Source organism: Larus michahellis, chromosome 15 (genome assembly GCF_964199755.1).
Source record: "Larus michahellis chromosome 15, bLarMic1.1, whole genome shotgun sequence".
In the NCBI taxonomy this organism is placed as follows: domain Eukaryota; kingdom Metazoa; phylum Chordata; class Aves; order Charadriiformes; family Laridae; genus Larus; species Larus michahellis.
This window is the reverse complement of record NC_133910.1, coordinates 14,098,657-14,119,406: the sequence shown is the minus strand read 5'-3', so window position 1 is coordinate 14,119,406 and position 20,750 is coordinate 14,098,657. Positions and strand designations below refer to the sequence as shown.

At 41.7% G+C, this 20,750-nt stretch overlaps 1 protein-coding gene across 16 annotated transcripts in view; it reads left to right on the top strand.

The window, feature by feature from the left end:
- The window catches only part of FUBP3 (far upstream element binding protein 3), a 40,666-nt gene that overhangs the window by 6,532 nt on the left and 13,384 nt on the right, over nt 1-20,750 (top strand). For 3 of the 16 annotated variants that reach the window (XM_074608380.1, XM_074608375.1, XM_074608371.1), the window contains exons 2-13: nt 435-540; nt 6,830-6,880; nt 7,348-7,381; nt 9,317-9,366; nt 10,977-11,048; nt 11,788-11,845; nt 14,351-14,513; nt 15,422-15,520; nt 17,517-17,621; nt 18,016-18,118; nt 18,774-18,874; nt 20,084-20,225. In XM_074608380.1, coding sequence (XP_074464481.1) covers nt 435-540; nt 6,830-6,880; nt 7,348-7,381; nt 9,317-9,366; nt 10,977-11,048; nt 11,788-11,845; nt 14,351-14,513; nt 15,422-15,520; nt 17,517-17,621; nt 18,016-18,118; nt 18,774-18,874; nt 20,084-20,225 — 1,084 coding nt within the window. Of the gene's footprint in view, nt 1-434; nt 541-6,829; nt 6,881-7,347; nt 7,382-9,316; nt 9,367-10,976; nt 11,049-11,787; nt 11,846-12,476; nt 12,600-14,350; nt 14,514-15,421; nt 15,521-17,516; nt 17,622-18,015; nt 18,119-18,773; nt 18,875-20,083; nt 20,226-20,750 lie in introns of those variants that run through there. The other 13 variants (XM_074608382.1, XM_074608378.1, XM_074608373.1 and 10 more) reach the window with 7 other exon arrangements.

Sequence of the window (20,750 nt, the reverse complement as noted above, 5' to 3'; positions counted from 1 at the left end):
TGTGTGTTTCTATGTATCTGGATATGCACAGATGCAGGAGGAAGCATGTGTCCTCCTACACGGTTACGGTGGTGGCAACCTCTCCAGGACAAAGTTGGTGAGCTAGTTTGAACTCTTCTCTTTGCAAGATTTAGCTTGTCAGCTTGTTTGAGTGAACAAACCTGAATATAATGTTCCAGGGAGTAAATACTTACTTATAATCAGGAAGAGGAACTGGGTGAATGCATTCATAATTAAACAAATATTAAAAGCAAGCAGAAAATTGTTTACTTTACAAATGAAGCACTGATGTCTTTGTTATAAAGTCACCTATATAGTAAATAGCTGAGAGAAGACTGGGCTCGGGTAAATGCCTTATTGGAAGAAAGAGTGTTTGGCTGTGGTGGCTGAAACTTCAGGTATGCTAATCATGCTTTTATCCCCTGGTTTTATAGATTGCTGCTAAAATTGGAGATATTCCTCACTTGAATAACTCTACAACACTTGTGGACCCATCAGTCTACGGTTATGGAGTGCAGAAACGGCCCCTGGATGATGGAGGTAAGCTGGCCATGATTAGTTAATCTAGTGGATGCAGCTCTTGAAATCTGTCTGTGGAGGCAGTTGTCTGCTTTAAGGAGAGAAATGAATGCATCTTTCTGTGTACAGAGAGTTCATACAAGATTCCTTGTGTTGTTTAGTCTTATCTAGAGATAGCACAGGGCTCCTAGGCATTAGTATTATTAATGTGAAGCAATTCTTTCTTAGTTCATGAACTTTGGGAATTAGCAAAGAAATTCTGTAATTTAAATCTTCTATGCTAGTTGAGGTGGGAGAGAGGAAGGAGGATGTGCTTATTGGAACTGAGCTGGAGCCCATTTATAGAGTACCAGATATACATAGTAAAGCTGTTCTTCCCTGATGCTCCTTATTTTCTGAGAGCAGGCACTGTATAGGGACAGTATTACATGTGCTCCTTTCCATGTGTGGCAGTGGTTACAGCACAGTAGTTGCTGTCAAGAGTTCTGATTGCTTTGTACATGAATTTTAAGGAGAAAAGGTGTTGATGCAAGCTGGAAGGAAACTTCCCATATTAGACTTAGCCTTTTTTGTAATTATTCTTTGAGAATTCTTAAATCTCTCACGCGTTTAACATTGGCCACAACCAAAGAATAATTTACTGGTGACTGTAATGAGTTAATATTGTATGGAGTGCTACAATTTTAAAATAAGTTATTAGTTTCTTATCTTTGGCAGGAACAACAAAAATGTTAGAACAGGTGTTTTCTTTTTTACAAATCTAGTGATATGCACTGTTAGAAGAAGCGTTTAAACTGTATTATCTGCTGCTGTATAGATACAAAGAGCTCACCTTTTCCTGTGGTAGGTTATAAAAAAAAAAAAAAAAAAAAATGTGGTTATGTCTCCTTTTCCCATTTCCTCTAGTATTTTTACTGATGCAGGTAGCCCTGCAGGTGATTCTGTCCCCCACAGGTATGTTCAGGAGTACTGAGGAAATAAGCAAAATTGCTGCCTAGCACTTCATTTTGAAAATAATTTTTTCTGTCTGATACAAAGGCTGAAAATACTGCACGTCTGCTTCTCATTCTGAAAAAACGTGCTGGAGCACAGGGAGAAGTTTCTTTCGTGTGGAGCCTCTGGCTTGCTAACATTACTGTTTTCTGAACACATGCCACAGCCTGCTTTCTTCTCTGGTGTTGGCTCTATTTGAGCAAGAGGTTGCTGCTTCTTTGGCGTTTTAGGAAAGAATGGGTTTATCTGGGTGAGCTCCTGTGCCTTGTATCTCAGACTGGAGCATCACTATGTCTATGAGGAGCCAGAGGCCTGGTATTACTGGGATGTGTTGGTTTCTGTATGGGAAGGTGTTCGGCTGCCGCACAGGCTGGTCGGCATTGAAGAATGCTGAACAACTTTGAGCTGTGTCTGAATAGCCTAGATAAGTGGCTATATGTGAAAAATAATAAATGTAGCCTTCTAGGAACAAGTCATTCGTAACCTTAGTCCTGACTCTTTCTTTCATTGATTCATCAGACTGAACTAAGAAATCTGACCTCTTGACAAAATGTTTTTTATGAACTTTTAACATGTGAAATAGTTGTAGTGCCTAATGACAGTGCAAGTTAGACTTTGTACTTAAACTTTTACTGGTGAGCCCTATTAGTTGCTGAGCCTTGTTTGTGTTGACACAAACCGTGTCAATACAGTTGCAGTCTAGGCTATAACGTGCAGTACTGCTGGTTTCTTGTGTTGTGATAGATAACTCCATGGATCAGGTATCGTTCCAGAGTGGCTGAGCTCCTGACTCCTTTATTAGCAGTAATCTGATGATTTACATCTGCTGATGTAAAGACCTGCGGGTGCTTGCTCACCTTGTAGTTCAGCACTGGGCCTTGTCTGTAACTGTTTTTAAAGCGTCTCCAGTGCTGTATTTGCCGTTGGGTTGTTCATATACGTCTGTAGGTTTTATAACTTTGTCCAATTCCCTTCCCAAAAATCTTATCTGTGAGATCTTAGAGGAGACGAGAAATGATGGAAGTAATATTTTAAAGGGCTGGAATTTCGCAAAGAAACTAATTGTCAGGGTAGTAGCAAGGGTTGTATAGCTTCTTTCAGCTTTGGTCGTCTTGGGTTTTATTTCTAATGGCATTAGTAGGTCCTGTACCGAAATACAATCGTGTGATAAGTTCCCCACCTAACCACGTAATCCTCCTGTGCTGCTCTTTAACTGCATACCCAGAACTGCAGCCTGGCAAAGGAACTCCTGAAGCTGCGAGTGCTTCTTGCTCTGTGTGTGTTTGTGGTGTGATCCATACCTTACTCTTAGGCTGCCTGCTCTTGCTGTCATGACATTAAAAGTCTATCATGCAGCTTTAGCTTTAAGCATCTGGAAGATGGCAGTTCCTTTTAATAGGATGCTTAAATTAGGAAAGCGCTTTCTATTTGGATGATCTTCTGGTTCTCTGTTAGCTGCGAACAAAGGGTGTTGGGTTTGCATGCCCACACTCTTCTCCATTTTCTGCTTGCCTGTGAACCACAGTTTGGAGACATTGTGGTCAAGAAGCAATTATTTATATTGTTATGCATACTCTAGAAATTTTATAGTGCGGGGGTTTGGATACACTCTGCTGCTCTGGATAGCTTAGAAACAAATCTGGTGGTAAATCTTTTGATTGTTTACCTCTGTATACTGCCTGTTCACGGCTGGATGCAGGTCTCACTGCTTCTTTATCCCCATGTACCTGTTAGAAAATTACTTCTGTTCCTAATGCTCCTGGAAAAAAATTGGGTCCAGAGGAGGTATTTAAGGTGACAAGAAAAATGTCTTGTCTTTCAGGAAAATCTAATTCTGCCTGTCCATTTTTGTAAACAGCTGCTGGTGTGGCTGATTGATGTCAGTTTAGGAAGTGGTCTTAAGACAGGGTGACAGTGCACTGGTCAAAACAAATTCAGCTGCTTTTAGAGCATTTCCAGGAAAAATAGATTTGTCATACTATTGGAAACCAGAATGTGCAAGTGCCTTTTGCACTTCCCTTAACATAACCTTCATCTGAAACGAAGAGCTGCTGGGATTGGCCCTGGTGACCTGGCCGTTGGTATTAGATGGAGCTTGAGACTGATTATTTCTCTTTTCCCTGGCATCTTTATTTCCCCTTTCTGGAAACAACTTTAGAGTAATCTTGCAAATAGCATAGTGCAGGGAGGAGATCAGGTTTATTTGTACTGCTTGCGGGGAAGTTGTGGTCAGCATTTATATGGCCACTTGCAGCAGTTAATTTTTCTCAGCAAAGGTGAGAACTAGAGATGGGGTTGGTCTGAGCTGAGGAGAGACCTGGTGACATCTTTCCGAGGATAAATCCCAGCCCTCCTGTTAATGGCCAGCGGGTGTTCCTGGCCTCTGTTCTAATTAATGGGTCCCTCTGATTACCAGCACAATTTAATAAGTTTGTTCAATGCTAAATAATCCTTAAAGAAACAGTCTCCTTTTGTTCAAAGGAAGTAGGGATCTAGTCTGCTGGAAAGAGACTGATTGCCAGAACATTAGCCTTTGTTTGCCCTGTTTTGGACTGCTTTGAAGAAGTTCCCAGTGATACGCATAGGGTGAAGCAGCAGTGTTGCAGCTGAAGGCTGGGGTATCCTTTGAGACTGGGGAAACAAAGATGAGAGACCGTGGAGAAGCCTCACACCCTCCTCTCTCCACCCCCCTGCCTTCCCCATGCTTCTGTGGTGCATCCAGATATGAAGATGGCCTGTTTTGGTGTAATAAAACTTGAATGGTAGTAGAACCGAGGGGCTTAAACACAACATGATCCTGTTGTATAGAATACTTTATTCTTTTGCTCCAACATGTTTTCAATGAAAATAGCGATGAGGAGAAGGAAATCTTATCCCTGTCTTACTGCTGATGAAAGTTAGTAGTGATGCTCCTTGACACATCTGTAGCAGCAGTAGGACCAGGGCAAAAGTCCAGATCTCTCAGCAAAAAGTTTAGTGTAATACACGAAATGCCCCCGTTCTTCGAAATTGCAACTTTATATATTGCCGTCTTTTAAAATAAGGCAGTTTAAGGGAGGGGAAAAAAGCCTATAAAGATTTACAGTGAAGGCAGACATGACAATTGGTTTTGACCATTTAATTAAGGAAAAACCTAGCAATATTTAATGATGAAGAATTAGGGTAACTAATGTCTTCCTTGTAGCTTTCTAAAATTTATGATGATCCCATTTTGGGTCAACAGTATGAAATACAACTGTGTTCCACTTCTCTCCAGGAGCTCTGATTTTATTCTAGCCGTGAAGATATTCTTGACGAGATTGTATATTCCCATCATGCACATTAATTTAGTGGGAGGCACTGCTCTGTTTTATGGGGTGGAAATAAAATCCACATTTGTTTTGAGTGTCTGTTAGGTAGAATTCAGTTAAGGTGAAGCCTAAAGCAGAGTGAAGAGTTATCAACCAGCGGGTGCCATTAATAGGAAATTGTGCTGATTTTATTCAGTATTTTTCCTTATTTGCAGTAAAATGACTGCAGTTACAGTTAAATTGTACTCAATAGATGTAAAAGGGGGACACATGCATGTGGCTTGTCAGAGTTCAGCCCCCTCCCAGGCGTGAAGAGGGAGATGGTGGAACAACAGAACATCAGCTTTCAGTATTGCAGCGAGCGTGGTCTGCCCCAGCCCTGCCTCTCTATTAGTCCCCATCTTTCAGAGCAAAATGGGCATGTTGGAAATGGAACGGACCTTTAGGCTGTTGGAACTGGGAGCCGCGTCATTTCGTACCCACCCCCCGCCAAAACAGAGAGAAATCATAACTGACTTGAAGGAAATCACTCCCAGTTCTCTCCATCTGCCTTCTGTCTCAGCTCTTGGAGAAGTTATCTGTGAAATGTGGAAGGAACAATCTCGTGCATAAGTTATTGCAGCTTAATTTTTTTTAACTAATTTGTACTATATATACACTAAGGCCGATATCTGCATGGGGTGGTGAATGGCTTACTATGTTTGTATAGTACTTGGAGTGGGTTGGAGACATTATGTTGCGTATGTCTAAAGCATTATTTCCCTGACTGATTTAACTTCTTGTGCTCGTACAGTTCTCCCCGAAGAAGTTGTCTTTTTCAAGCGTAGGATTGTGTTACAAAATGAAGGCTCTTCTGTTCCTTGCGTGAACTTCGGGAGTTGATTATAGGATGTGTATCTGTCTCATAATTTGTGGGCAGCAGCTGCCGCGGAAGAGGCTGCTAAGAGAGCCGTTACGGTGAATTGAAATGTGAAGTGGATATTTAAATATAGCCTTGTAGTGTTAAAACCACTTTTTCTGGCATCTTGGGATAATGAGTGGCCTGGTCCGTGGCAAGGGCAATCCCGTGCTACATCAATAGGCACCAGACCCATTGCATATAGTAAAAAAATTCAGAGCGCAGTTTGGGGCAAGATGGTGAGACCCTGAATTTGTTTGGTCGTATTTGCTCAGCTCTGCGGTAGTAGCTTATCAGCTGGAGAGCAAATATTCCCCATTACATCACCCACCTTTTTCAGCTGCAGTATTGATAGTTATCAAATTAGAGCTTTTTATATTCAGAGTGAGAATATGCAAAGACAAATCTAACAGAGTCAATAACGCAGCAGTTGCCTTATCACTGAGCTGGGGAGAGTAATAAAATACATATGCTGTCGATATTTTGGTCCTGAAGTATTATGAAGATATTGACATGCAGCAGAAATACAGTATTGACTCTATGTCTATTTTATTTGAGTAAAGTGTTTGGTCACAAACTTTATGCGTTTTTCTACCGGATTTAGAGAGTGTGGGATGCATCCGCTTTCTAAACCTGCCAGCTGATTGCCAATTTATTTCAGGTCAAAGAATGTGCAGGTTGCTGCAAGGTAGTTTGAAACTGCATCTTTATTATCACAGCTCACATGTTGGCCGGTTTCATTTGTTTTGCTACTTGTGCCCTCCAGGCATGCAATATAATCTTTCAACTGGTTGTTAGGACCAAATGGTCAGGTTTTTAGCTGGTTTGCTGCAGGCAAAGTCCAGTAGGAAGCCCAGCAGGGCATGTGTTCCCACTTTGCATGAGTTGGTCTAATAATATTTTCCCCATTAACGTTTGGAAGAAAGATCTAATCTGTGGGGGTTGAGGGGGGAGAAATGTGAGGGTTGTCAGCTGGGGAGATAACTGCTAATCATAAATGGACCCTAGGTAAAATCACAGATATGCCTGGAATGTGTGTATTCAGTAAAACGTGGTGGTTTGGGTTTTTTTTGTCTTAAATACTGTTTGGGTGCCACAAGGTTACTTAACAGACCTATTCCTTTAACAGGTCTCCGTGTAAGTGGGCTCCATGGAGCACAGATAAGAGACACAGAGAGAAGTATGTGCAAGCGCTCTGTAATGCTTTTTGCCTAGACTGAATCTCTTGGTCTGCTTGGCTTTTTTTTTTTTTAATACATACCAGTCTGCTTGAAATGTCTCTTCTCCCTGCGCCTTTTCCCTTTTTTTACTACTTTGGGTTTAATTTGGGAAGGAGGGGAGGTTAGTTGCAGGGATTTGGATTTCGGCAGGCAGGATTTTCTCCCATGACTCTCAGCATGGGGAGACGCAGATCAATTCCCTATCCTGTGTTCAGCTGGACACTGTGTTATGGTGTGTGTTGATCAAGAAATCCCCTCCTGTTTTATACCACATAACGCATTCATTTCAGCCACTGAACCTAAATTACTGTTTTGCTTTTCTTTCTTTTTTGATGAAATGGTAAGAACTCTTTTTCTATAGGGATGAAGTTAGTTTATCCGTGCTAATGCTTTGATTTTTTTCCTTTTTTTTCTCTCTCTGCCACAGTAGGTAACCAGTTAGGGGCCCTGGTACATCAAAGGTAAGCAGTGGGTTATGTTTTATTATTTATTGATCAATTCTAATTGTTTATTGATCCACCATCTGTAGTAGTGTTAGGAAGTCAGAGGTTGAGAATGTGGAGAAACTGTCAGCTTAGGTTTTCTCCAGGCTGGGGTTTCTGCTAACCCTTTAAGGCTGTTTGTTGTGTTGAAAAAAGAAGAGTTGATGTGAAACTTGGATTTGGTTCCTGTAAATCGGCAGGATTGAGAAGAATAAATTCTTTCTCCTCTCCCTTCCCCTGCCCTGGAGGCAGAAAGAAAGAGTAAAAAAAGCTCTGGCATTTTGACAAAAGTTGAAAGTATTACATGGGCAGGTAGATTTTTTTTTTTTACTATTATTATTTAGCTTTGTTGGTGTCATATGACCTGAGATGATTCCTTTGTCAAAGATTTTTTTGGAAGACTGAAGCAAGTATGAGTTGTCACGCAGCATCTCTTAGCATCTAATACCAAAGTAAAATTCTCAGGTTTTCTCGAATCCTAATCTTAAGGAGTGTCTGTCTGGTTTTGAGTAGGAAGGGGAGGGCGTTTCTAAAGCTGGATTCACCTTCGGGCTAATAGTAATGTGTTTCCATCATAAGCAGCTGTTTGCTGGGGGCCTCAGCAGAAAGGACAAGTGATATATATAAAGACTGTAGAACCTTCAGTTTTTAATGGTTAGTTTAAAGCTAATGTCCTGCTGGGGCAGCACAGAGAACGATGGTCACTGTTGTCTGCTCCGCTGCTACCTGTCACCTCTCTTCTGCCAGGAGTGATGTTCATGTAAGGAATTGATTAGGCTGAAAAGCCTGAATTGTTTTTTTTTCTGGGTCTGGTGGTTGGTTTTCTTCTAGGTTAGCTTCTTTGTCCAGCTGCGACTGTTCCTTCAACACAGTGTGGTTAACAAATGACACAGGATAAGATGTTTTGGCAACAGGCTGGGTTTATTCCAGGTTAAAACAACTGCAATTCTAAACCTGCTTGTTCTGTTGTGGGCATGGATGGCGCTGTTTGGGTTTGCATCTCTGCTGGTGAGCCTCAGGACAGCAGAGAGTAATTTATCTGCAGGTTAGCTGGTGAAGTCTAATTTGTATTTTATACCTTCCCGACCTGATCTAAAGCAAAAAAGGGAAGACTTTAATATACCTCACCACAAAAACCTGCATTGGATTTATTATGCAGGTGTTTCATTGCTTTTGAGATTGCTGAACAAATTGTATATAATGCATATCTAAATATATTGAGTTTGCAAATTCCATATTCATTGTGTCATATTTTCTGTGAGACAGAAATGGCTAAGCAAAAATCCATCGAAGGTAATTCCTTTGTACTTGACGATGGTCAGGTCTTAGGAAATTGCTTTGGGTGCTGTGTTTTGAGGCAGAGACGCATTGAAAAAGTCCAAAGAGCAGTAGATATGGAAGTCTTGAGATAATACGACTTCAAAGGATAATTGAAGACAGCTTTTATAAATTCCAAGGAAAAGAATGATAAGGACAGGCAAGCAAAAAAAAAAAATAAATCTGTGAATTTCGGGGGGGGCATTCATATCAGGATTGGCTTTGGTTAGTGTCTCTTGGCAAGAGCATATCCAAAAGTAGTGGGCAGAGACTGTGTCTTGGAAGGTCTAGGCTAAATATTAAAGAAACTCTGCCATTATTACATTAAATCTCTCTGGAGCAAGAATGCAAAAAGAGGTTCTTCTGTCAGCTCCATTGAAGACAGTGGAGAGTCGACTGGAAATGTATCCAGCATAGGAGAAATTAAGTGACCACGAGAGTTCCCTTCCAAAACAAATGATCTTGACTGGGATGTAGTGTTTGCTTGTGTGTGCAAAAGCCTTATGCTGTGCCTGGTTTCCGTGGCAGGGATATAGTAGTCTTCTAAATTGTTCTTTGTAATGACTACTTGATTTTTTTCTATTTTTTTTTTTTTAGGGCTGTAATAACAGAAGAATTCAAAGTGCCTGATAAAATGGTTGGATTTAGTAAGTACCTTGGATGCTTTTGATATGTTTTTTGATGTGTTTTCTGTGCAGGAATGCTGTTTGTTCTGATATGCTTGCAAGATTTTGTGCTTACTAGCTTTGGATAAGCCGTGTCTAATGCTGTCTTCATGGGGACCAGATGATCTGTGTTTAAAATCCAGGTGCAAACTGCATGGGAAAGCTTGGTGTCCCAGTAATAAGAACAAGACTGTGTGGTACAAGTTACCGAGAGTTTTAGTGATTCTCTCCTTTAAATTACCACTAACGCATAGTGTATAACAAGTCAAAAGTGATTTTTATTTCCCCTCACTGAAACATCCTACTTCCTTTGAGTATGCAAAACTGAGAGCTGAGGGAGGAAAACAATATTTAAATGCTAACATAAGAGTTGACTCAAGGCAAGTTAAACAGAATTGTAAATCTCTCATACATTTGCTGCAGGGAAACGCAACAAGCATGTATTGCTCAGATGAGAATTTTTCCTAGATTTGCATCGCTGATACTGTTCTCTTTCAAGCTCAATCCTAATTTCTTTCTTCCTCTTGATGATCACTACTCTTCCTTTCAATGGCACCTCCTGCTGATGTGTTACTACAGTGGCTGCATAGACTCTTCCACTGCTATATCGCTGTGTATCTCTTCCAATTTGATATATGGAGAGTAAAAAGGAAAATAACAGGCCGTGATAATTATCCTTAGTGTGTGAAGTTTTGTCCTGACTCTAAAGACACTATAAAACTGTAACTTGACTTCCTGCAAAGGAAACACTCACTCTTCTCCTGCCAGACCCCTTCATTTATTGGTCCTAGTACCACGCATGTGGGGGGACGTCGGAGGGATGCTGTAGCTCTGAGAGAGGAGCTTGCATGCTCTGTTGGTGCATCCTCTGTGTGTTAAATCTACTCCTGGTTCAGGGGCAGACAGATGCAGAAAGGTGGCAAACGCACAGCCAAGAGATGCTTCTGTGGGAGCATCTTGAGCCAGGGATACCTGTTTGACTTGACAGTTTTGCTCTTTTTTGGAGCCTGGGAAGGATATAAATGGTGATTGGCACTTAGTCCCTCCCCAGTATGTCTTGTTGTGAAACAGCCATGTGCCAACTCCAAGAGTTAAGAGATGGATATTTGTTTTCACTTAAGGTTTGATAGAGCATTTCAGTATGTAGCAGTCTTGTCTGAGTGCAGACTAGCCAAATAGCATGTCCTTTGAAAAGAGGTAGTAAAATATGAATTTTAAAGAAAAAAGAGCAAAAGTCCTTGCCTTTTTTAGTACAAATAACTGGTTTATTGGTTCAGGCTGAATAAGATACCCTCTTCTAGCAGTATACTCAAACTAGTGCCTTATTTGTTTCATACTGTGTATTTCCATTCCAGTACGAGACAGGCTTTTTTGTTTTGTGTGGGATTTTTTTTCCTAAGCAGGTAGAAATAACTTTCAGCAGTATCTTAATGTTTTTCTCTTATAAATTTGATCATGCTGTGGATGCCTCTTCTGCAATCCTGGAGTCAAACTGTTCCTTTATAGATAGCTGCAGCGGAGTAAAAGGGGGAAGGTGTTCTGCAGTTACTCAGGAAAATGGTATGTTCTGACGTTTGTTGAACTCATTTCAGTAATCGGCAGGGGAGGTGAACAGATCTCACGGATTCAGGCAGAGTCTGGCTGCAAAATTCAAATTGCTCCAGGTAAGAGCATCTTTGTATGGCCAATGAACAGGTTTTAATGTTGAAGAGTGTTGCATCCATTGCATCAGGCGCCTTGCCATACTCATGGTGTTATCACCGTTAACAACTTCTATACTAGCCTAACATGCATGGCAGAACTGTTGTAGGACTGAGACCTCCTGACTGCAATAGAAAACAGGTTTGTCAGGTGGTTTGGGAAACGAAACAATTAAGGAACTGTCTTTAACAGATGGGTGTACAGTGCAAATGGACAAATCGTGTTGTACTTAGACCTGAAATTGTAGCTGTTGAATTTTCTTCTGGTGATACCACTTTGCTCAGCGCATGCAGTTTGTCTCTGATTAATCTGGTCAGCTCCAACTCCTGGACGAAGACATTTCAGGAGGGTGGCAGCAGCTCTTTGTACAGCTCGCCTTGCATTAAAAAAATGGGAGTACCTGTTTGCTTTGTGGTAGTGCCTGTTTGCTTTGGGGAAGACTATACTACAGTGCTGCAAAGGAAACTGTTGATGAATGTAATCTAAGTTCTTATCCCTCCCTTTAACTGGTGGGGAAGGTTTTAAAAGAATGCAGACATCCAGCAAATTATTTAAAATATGTTGACCCTGGGTGTCTTTGAATTCATTAACATGCTCTGTGTGCAGGAGGGGGGTGTTTCCATTAGTGCTTGACAGTTACTGAAACAACTGCTGTTTTTTTAATTCCACGTGTTAAAAGTTTCCTTCTTGTTGCCTTTGTAGACAGCGGTGGGATGCCCGAGAGGCCCTGTGTACTTACCGGGACACCAGAGAGCATTGAGTGAGTTCTGATTTGATTTCTCTCCTTTCTCCTTCTCTCTCTTCTCCCTAATGCTGTGCTCTGTCAGTGGTGCTACTTGGTTAGCCACACCAACAAACGTTGGCCTAGAGAAACTTGAGGGTCTCTGGAGCATAGAACCTCTTGGTCTGATGCTTTAAACTGTGCACCTCAAAGGCTTTTTTCCAGTTGCAGTTTGAACCCTCTGCAGAAATTTCCGTGGAACTCCCCTCCGCAGGGCAAAGTTGCTCTTAGGGCACCTAGGATGCAGTTTTCTAACTGCAACTTTCAGGATACTGAGCTAAGCTGTTGAAGGGCACTTCTCTTTTCCCCTTTGCTTTCCTACTCCCATTGAGATGACCATCCTTCCAGCTGAAGAAGGGCTGCATGAGGCCTCCAAAGCCTGTCGGTGCCACTCCAGAGTAGTCTGGAGGTGTTGGTGTTGTTGCAGAGCAGCATGAGGCCCATGGGTGTGCTTGCCTCTGCATTGCTGCCAACAAGAAGCAAAGGACTGAACCAAAGTCTTGAATTCTGATCCCTGCATGGTAGAGACACGTGGCCAGCCAGCAGGGGTTTCTACTCTTTAGGCCTATAGAAACTTTAGGGACAGTGTTTCCTCCCTCCCCCTTCCCAGGAGCTGAGTTTGAGACTCTCACAAACCAGTTGAGGACCTCCTGCTGGAACTGGATCCAGGATCCTCAGGCTTACAGGAACACACTTAACATATGGAGCTGCTCTTTCTCTCCCCAGCCTTTGGGTAGGTGGGTTTTTTAAAATCCATCTGAAAATCTTTGAGTTGCATTTGATAGTAAAAATACATGGGCACAAAAACTGTCTCTCTAAAGAGAAGACTCTCATCATTCTTCCATTCCTAAGAGATCTAAGGGTACTTAAATCTCCTTATTCTACCATAATACTGCAAGCAGTGAGCCAGAATAAATATAATTGGCAAGCTGACATTATAGGGCAGGCAATGTATTCTTGCTGATATTGAAGTGCTTTTCCCCCTTTAGCAAATGATATTTCAGAACAAGAGCAAAATATTAAAAAGCTGGGATGCCTGATGAGATGCAGTCGGGGGAAAATGGGAGAGAGGTATAGTTAAGACTTCATGGTTCTGAAATAAGCGGTTAAGTGTAGTCATGTCCAAGGCTGTCTTTTAAATAAAATATACATTTTTAAAAAAAGAACAGTGAAAATACTCAGTTTCTGAAGCAGAGCAAGTTGTTAAGGATATGGAATTAGGCAAAATTTAACTTATTTTTGTGATAAAATTCTTGTTAAGTTTGTTGTTTGAACTGTTTTTCAGGCTACTTGTAGAAAAAGAAAATTAATTAAGGAAACTGATCTAGATGTCAGACTTTTGTAGTATCTGTGTTGTCGCTAGAAGAACTTTATGCAAAATATGAAGATAGATAAATAGAACCTCCTAAGACTCTTCCAGAATATTAGAAGTGGTCTTCCAGAAATTCCACTTTTTGCCTTGCATTATGAGGAAAGTAAAGAGAAAGCAGTGCTCTGATCTGTGTGCAGCCTCAGCTCACCTGCCCCTGAGCTGTCTTGGGCGATTGTCTGTTTGTGAGGGATGACTTTGTACTGTTTCTTCAAATCTCCAGAGAGAAGACAGTCCACCTAGGGTGCCTGATATGGCTTGGGATGAAGTGGAAAGAGGGGAAGACACTGCTTTAGACTGAATAGGGAACCGGTGCCTGCCTTCTACCTACTTTGAGAAGGGTTATTGGAGAAGGGCAGGAAAGAGATGCGTTGGGACTAGGAGCCTTCAAGGCGAAGGGAACCCTTATCGGCTACCTCTGACATGCTAAAGATTTTAGAGAAGGTATCTTTAATCTCCCAAATGCTTCTTTGTGTCTGTCTCTTCTCACCAGGAGTAGAAGAACCCAGTCTTTCACTGGTTGCTGCTGCAGTATCCTTGCCTCGCTTCGCGGTGTAGCTTCAGCACCTACTGCTTGGGGCAGAGGCTGTGTTAGAACAGTGTTCTGGTGCTGCTGGTAAGAGCAGGCAGAGAAGAGCAAGGCAGTTGCCTGTGACGGATTGGAGAGTGGTTAACCAACGTGCTGTGTTAATATCGGAGCATTGTGTGTTTTTTGTCTTGACCAAGAAGAACAGAGCTTGAGTTTTTCCAAATATTGTATATATTTATTTTTTAAAAGTTCAGAAAAGGTTTAGAATGTAGAGCATCTTCGTTCAGAACAAGCACCCCAAAAGCTATAGCTCAACTGTTATCCTTAACTTCCAAAGAGCATGCTGCTGCTCTTCCTTCTCTCTTCCCCTTTCAAAAATCAGACTGCTTGTAAGTAATCATGATAGGGGAAAATATACATCAGAGTTAAAAAAAAAAAAAAGGCAATCATTGTGCTAACTGTGGTTTCCTTCATCTTTTCACTTCTTCTCCTCTCCCCGATCGCTTCTCATTTTGATGGTTCCTGGTCTCTTGGTCACATGGAACAATGTTGTCTAATGGTTGTTTCCCTCGATTCTTTTCCAAAGACAAGCAAAACGGCTACTGGGGCAGATTGTAGATCGCTGTCGGAACGGACCTGGTTTTCACAACGATGTTGATGGCAACAGTACGATTCAGGAGATTTTGATCCCGGCATCCAAAGTGGGTCTAGTCATCGGCAAAGGAGGTGAAACAATAAAACAGTTGCAGGTGCGCAAGATGCATTTCCTTTAGGGCTCTCTTCCCTACTGCAGCTTCTCTAGATCAACAAGAGCGTGCTGAAATGGAGAGCCTTAAATGCTCTAACCTTCTACAGCAGGGACTACTCTTCTGCCTTCGGAGAGCTGGACTCAAATCCAATCCTGGGTTAAAAAAGAAATCGGTTTGGCCCTAGCTACGCATGTAGTGGAGTTGTGCCAGAACTGTGAAAGAAACTCATGTGCTTTAGATAACATTTGGTGCGTGCTGTTTAGGAGGGGATCCTTGTAGCCAAGAAAAGGCTATCTCTAGTCTGCTGCTGCAATAGTTTTTAATGCCAGCCAGGCTGTTGTAGAGTGCTATGCTTCTCTTTTGTTGCTGATCTGTGGTAAAGCTGGCGTGTGTCTTCCTTTTTTTCTCATCCCACCGCTTTCTAATTAAGTGTTGTGTTATGTATAAATCTATGTTCATAGACATTCTTTATTCCTCTATCTGGTACAAGTTTTTTAAAGAATAGAGGGTTTCAGAAAAGCATCTAGGTCAAAAATGTAGTTTTTGGGTGCCCTGAATAAGCCTCTGTCATCCACTAGTTTTAAGGCTGGTCAGTTAACTTAATTATGTAGACAGTTTAAGTTAATATGCAGACAGCTACAGATTTTGTAAAGGGCTGGAAAACCAGTTGTTGAGGTAGAGGGGTTCTCCCTTTGCAAGGGGTTCAGCTATTTTAGAACTTCAGGAGCAGCACACTTTCTGGCAGTCCTTTGCACTCCAGGACTGTAACTGAATTTTTGCTATAAGTACCCAAGACAAGCTAAAGTAGCGTTCTGTAAAGCTGCTGATTTGACCTAATGTTTAGTAACCAAAATAGCCCCTTGTTTTAGGGACTGTGCTTAGCAAAGTGCTCTGTGCTTTTTCTTCAGGAGCGAACAGGTGTGAAAATGATTATGATCCAAGATGGTCCGTTGCCTACTGGAGCAGATAAACCTCTCCGTATTACTGGAGATGCATTTAAAGTACAGGTATGTAACTGAAGTAAGCAGTTGCCCTAGAGAACTGAGGAGAAATTTAAATTTTAACATATTTATGCTCATCTAGTGGAAGTCAGATCCAACTCAGTGTAATGATCCCTTCTGGTTTTGTTTGTTCTGTAAGGTTGAAGTTTGAGTAGAGCAAGTTAAAACACCAGACGAGCAGTTTTGGCTTTTTTACAGCGTAACCTAGGAGCTCTCATTCCACATAGATATTAGATATGGGTAGGAGAAGAGCTGAGGAGGAGGGTTTGGAGAAAGTAGCTTTGAAATGCTTTCCAGTCTGTGAAGCAAAACACCATAGCTGTATGCTACTTGAGCAAATGGGTTCTTAGTGACTCACTTAACCACACATTTGAGTGAGTTTTTGTGGAAGGTTCGTTAACTCAGACAGCCAATTGACGTAGGTAATTAAAAAAAATAATCTCTTTGACAACTCCTGAAACCAAGGGGTTTGCTTAATATTGGTACCTCAGTCTCCTTGTGTCAGGGTTCTACAGATGTGTTCATACCTGCGGTTCAAAGCAAAAACCCATGATCAGCTGGAGACTGGAAGATTACAGCATGATGGGAATGCTTGAATTAAAGAATTAAAGTTTAGCTGTGGCATGTTCCACTTCTTAGCAAGGTATGAAAAGCACTTGCTGAGAACTTAAATCTAGCTTAGCATTCCTGTCTCTAATAAAAATAGTTCTGTTTCATAGGATCTCCCTAATCATAAATTGCTGCGAGTTGATGTTGCTCAGGGATAGCATGTTTGGGTTGTGTTTTTTAAACCTCTTATTACAAATGGACTTTTAGATTTAAATGTGTTTTTTTCAAAATTCTTACTTATTGTGGAGGTATAGATATGCAAAAAGGAGTTTAATGGCAGTCTTGCTACTTTTAACCAGATCATGCTTTAAGTGATGCTACTTCCCAGGTGGTTTCTTCTGCCTTGCAAGATTTGCTGTTGTCATATCTTCCGTGCCATAGATCATGCCAAACAGTCGTGGAGACTGCTTAGGCAGGAAGATCTTTGAGGCACTTAGAGAAGCTGAGCATGCTTAGAAAGCATTTAAGAAGCCCAGTGAATCCTTGGGTTTGGTGGGATTCTCTGGATGCTGCAACAGTGTTTAACTCTGTCAGATCCCTATGAAATCTCTCTGTTGCCCTTATATCTGTCTTGGCACCTCTGAAATGTCGCGAGTTGTTCCCTTATGTAAAAAATACCATGGGAGCATGGAAAATAGGTAAAAATGTGAAGGGAGTCAGATTCACCAGTGTCCCTCAAACTTGGAAATAGAACCAAAATGTCAAAAGCTCAACTGGTAATAGATAGAAACAAAGGCTTTGGGTTTGACATGTAGGCTTTTTTAATGGTGACTATTGTTGGCTTATTTCCAAGGTACACTTTTACTAGCTGGGCTACATGCAAGCTTGTGAATGGCCTTGAGGGCTGCAAGTAGGTAGGAAGAATATTCATTTGTCTCAGAAAATGTCTTGCTGGATTGCTGCAGACTTGGGCTTACCTTCTGTGAGTGTCAGTAAGCTCACTACTGTCCACCTGCCTCCTTGGGACGTGCTCTCTAGCTCTTAGTGGATGTGCTCTCTGCTATGCTACCACAGCTTCTACCTTACTGTATTGGTTTCAGTTCTATCCAGTAGGAAAGGGCCTTCCCTGCCTTTAATTTAGAAACAAAACAAAAATTGAAAAAATCAAAGATTTTAAAAGCTAAAGGGCCTTTTTGAAAGACTGAAGGAAGCAATCGCACACAAGAAACTGCCACCTTGCACACTTGGCAGGTTTTGTCAGACGTGGAAGATGCCATCAAGAACAGATCTCCATTGACTGTGGTAAAAGAAATTCTAAATCAGAATGCTGTTTCTGTTAAGCAGATGGAGATCGCTTTGCCTGAAGCCTGACCCTTAGCCACTGCTGAGGCCCCACCACCAAGATGGCAAGCAGAATAATTTTAAGCTAACTGTAACTTCTTTCCCCATGTAGCAAGCGAGGGAAATGGTACTGGAGATCATCCGAGAGAAAGATCAGGCAGACTTCCGAGGCGTACGCAATGATTTCAGTTCTAGAATGGGAGGAGGCAGCATAGAGGTATGTTTTCTTCACAAGTACTCTGCTAACCTCCCTGTGGGATGGGTAGTGGGTGGAAGTCATCAAACTGCACATGTAACCTGTAAGCTTATTTTTTAAATGCATTGTGTTCTGTTGCCAGAAGAGTGAGTCTGGCGGCAAAGAGGAGGAGTTCTCATGGACTCCCAGATGGCACTTTTCTAATTGTCTTTTTAAGCTGCATTCTTGTAGTGCAGAGTTCATTTAGTGGGGAAGGAATTTGCGGCCACATGTTTGTTTTTCTTAAGGGATATGGTTCTCTAGCCTGGAGCTGCCTAATGTGGCCTGTCCTCATAGTTAAGAGCATCTCCTTGTAAAATCAGAGTAATTCAGTCTGGTTCTCTGAGCTTTCATACTGCTTTGCCTTTCCCATCAGGTCTCTGTGCCCAGGTTTGCTGTTGGAATTGTGATAGGAAGAAATGGAGAAATGATCAAAAAGATTCAGAATGATGCTGGAGTTAGGATTCAATTTAAACCAGGTTTGTGAGAGGATGGAGAGCCGTTACTTTTTGACCAGTGTTCCAGTTTGGGATTGCTAAAAGGAATCTGATCTGAGGTTACAGCAACTAGGCTTTCCTAATTTAAAGGTGCATTGTCTCTTTCTGAAACCTGTTTAAATATGATGAACAGCTTCTTCATGCACCTTCTCTTTTTCAGAGAGTACAGCTCATTTGCAAACATTAGATGTCACAACAGTCATGTCTTGAGTGGTAATTATATGGATAAACAAAACAATAACAAAAAACTTTTGTATGCGTTAAAGAGTTCTCTTTCAGCACATTAAAGCCTTTGGGATCAGGAGTTGATTAATTTTAAGTAACTTTCTCTGGGTCCTTGGCTGTCTGATCACCTATCAAAGCTGCCTTTGTCCTCTTAAAATTATATCAGTCTCTTTCATGGCTTTTTGACATTTGAAGATGTTGCTTTTTGGATGTTGTTCCCTCTGCAGTGTGGGTTGGGTTTTGTCTTCTTTCAGTCCATGGAAAAGGGGGTGAAGGTGGAGGGAAGAGGTAGCTCTTGGGGTAGTTACATTATGTGAAAATGCTGCTAGCGATGATGATGCTAGAAGGAAGCTTTTGTTGGTGGGTGGATGTTTTCTCCTTTTAATTTAGTCTTTGCCACCTCTCTTCACAGATGATGGGATTAGTTCTGAAAGAGTTGCACAGGTCATGGGGCTTCCTGATAGGTGTCAGCACGCAGCACACATCATCAGTGAGCTCATTCTCACAGCACAGGTGGGTTTTGGAGGCTCTTTGGAGAAAAGTGCTTATAAGGGAATGTAGTCTGCATGCTGTGGGCATGGATGCCACCATCTGAACAACAGCAGTGTTAAATTTTCCCTCTGGTAGGCCACACATGCTGCTGCCCAGGACAGAACTGCTAGGTTTAGGTTTTGTTTATTTGTATTTTTAATGTGATATGGGCTCACTGAGCCTATGGGAAGGTCTTCTGTTCTTGGGCAGTATCATGAGGCCTCATTGTAGCTCCACATTTACCCCACGTATTTAGTTGTACAGTGAGACAGTGACTGGAGGCTCTGCTTAGAAGGGCTGAGTAACGCTCAGGCAGCAGAGCATTAACAGTGCTCAGTGATGCCTCTTCTTCAGACCACCGTCCCCTGGTCTAGTGGCTGTGGGAGGCAGAGGAAGGCAGCGAATGCTCCCCTCACTGTGGTCCCAGAGACACCAACATATTGCATTGCCCAACAGCAAGAAGTACAAAGATGGGTAAAGCAGTAGAGCAGACTCAAGAAGGAGATTGTGTATTCCCTTTGTATTATGAGAAGTAAAGGTGTTAGACCATTCGAGACCAGATACCTGAGCATAATTTCCCATCAAGGGTAGGTCTTAATACCTCTTCTTGCCCTGAGATCTGGTTTCAGTACTGGATCTCATAATTTTTTTAATAATCCACTTGAATTTTGAGGTCTGTCTCTGACTGCCCATGGCCTTTGCTTTTGGAGAAATCAGCTGTCCAAAATAGTTATGTCCTTTAACTGTCTTTGAACTTAGAAGCTTCCTTTGGAAGTTTTGGAAAATGTGCATTTCAGCTGAGTAGTTCCAGTATTCTTTAAAGAAAGGGTTTGGAAGCAACTTCTGTGTGTGTCAGTGCCAAGATCTATTGGTTGCTCTAAGAAAAGCCCCTATCGCAAACTAAAAGTCCTTTAGTAGTTGATGCTTGTTCATAGGTTTATTTCAGCAGATACAAAGGCATGCATTTAAAAAATATAAATATCTTCCTGAGTCAGCAAGACAACTATAACCTATGTTACTTGGCATTTCTTTAAAGTGCTTCAAAATCTCAAATATGAAACTGAAGTCCAAGAATATCTTAATTCAGTGCCATTGATTATAATGCAATTTAACTTACCTTGCTTTATATTGTTTTTAATGTGCATTGGGGCCAGAAAAAAAAAAACTGATACAAATTTTTTGCCTTCCAAGGAACGAGATGGCTTTGGAAATCTGGCTGTCGCCCGAGGAAGAGGTCGTGGCCGTGGGGACTGGAGCGTTGGAACACCTGGGGGGATGCAGGAAATAACCTACACAGTGCCAGCCGATAAGTGTGGTCTCGTTATAGGCAAAGGTGAGTCTGGTGCCACTAAATACTAGAACTTGCAATCTTTTTCTCTTGGGATGGTTGCGTTCTTGCTGCCTGACAGTGAAGCTTTGGAGTTTTCTGTAATTGCAGGTATTTAGTGGCCGGTGAATGCAGCATAGGAATAAGCTATAAGAGCTTGTGGCTGTTTTCTTTGTGGTGCTCTCACTCATAATTGTACTCTCCAGGCCCTTGTTCACAATATGTAAGAGAGACTCTTCATGCAGAGCTGTCAAGTAAGCTTGTTATAACAAGCAGCTGGCTGAGAAAAGGCAGGTTCATTTGTGGATTCTTTTTATATAGAATTCTTTTAAAGGACAGTTTATCAGGGACAAGCAGAACCGTCATTTCATCATGCTGGATTTCTCTGAGTGCCATGTGATAAAATGGAAGGTCTCTGAATGTGGTAATAACAGTAGCTGCTTCCAGCCACATATCTGAAGTGTCTGATGAATAAAGTGAAGTAGCAGGATTTGTCTGTGTCTGAGCCTGTCGCAGAGCAGGCCGGTACAC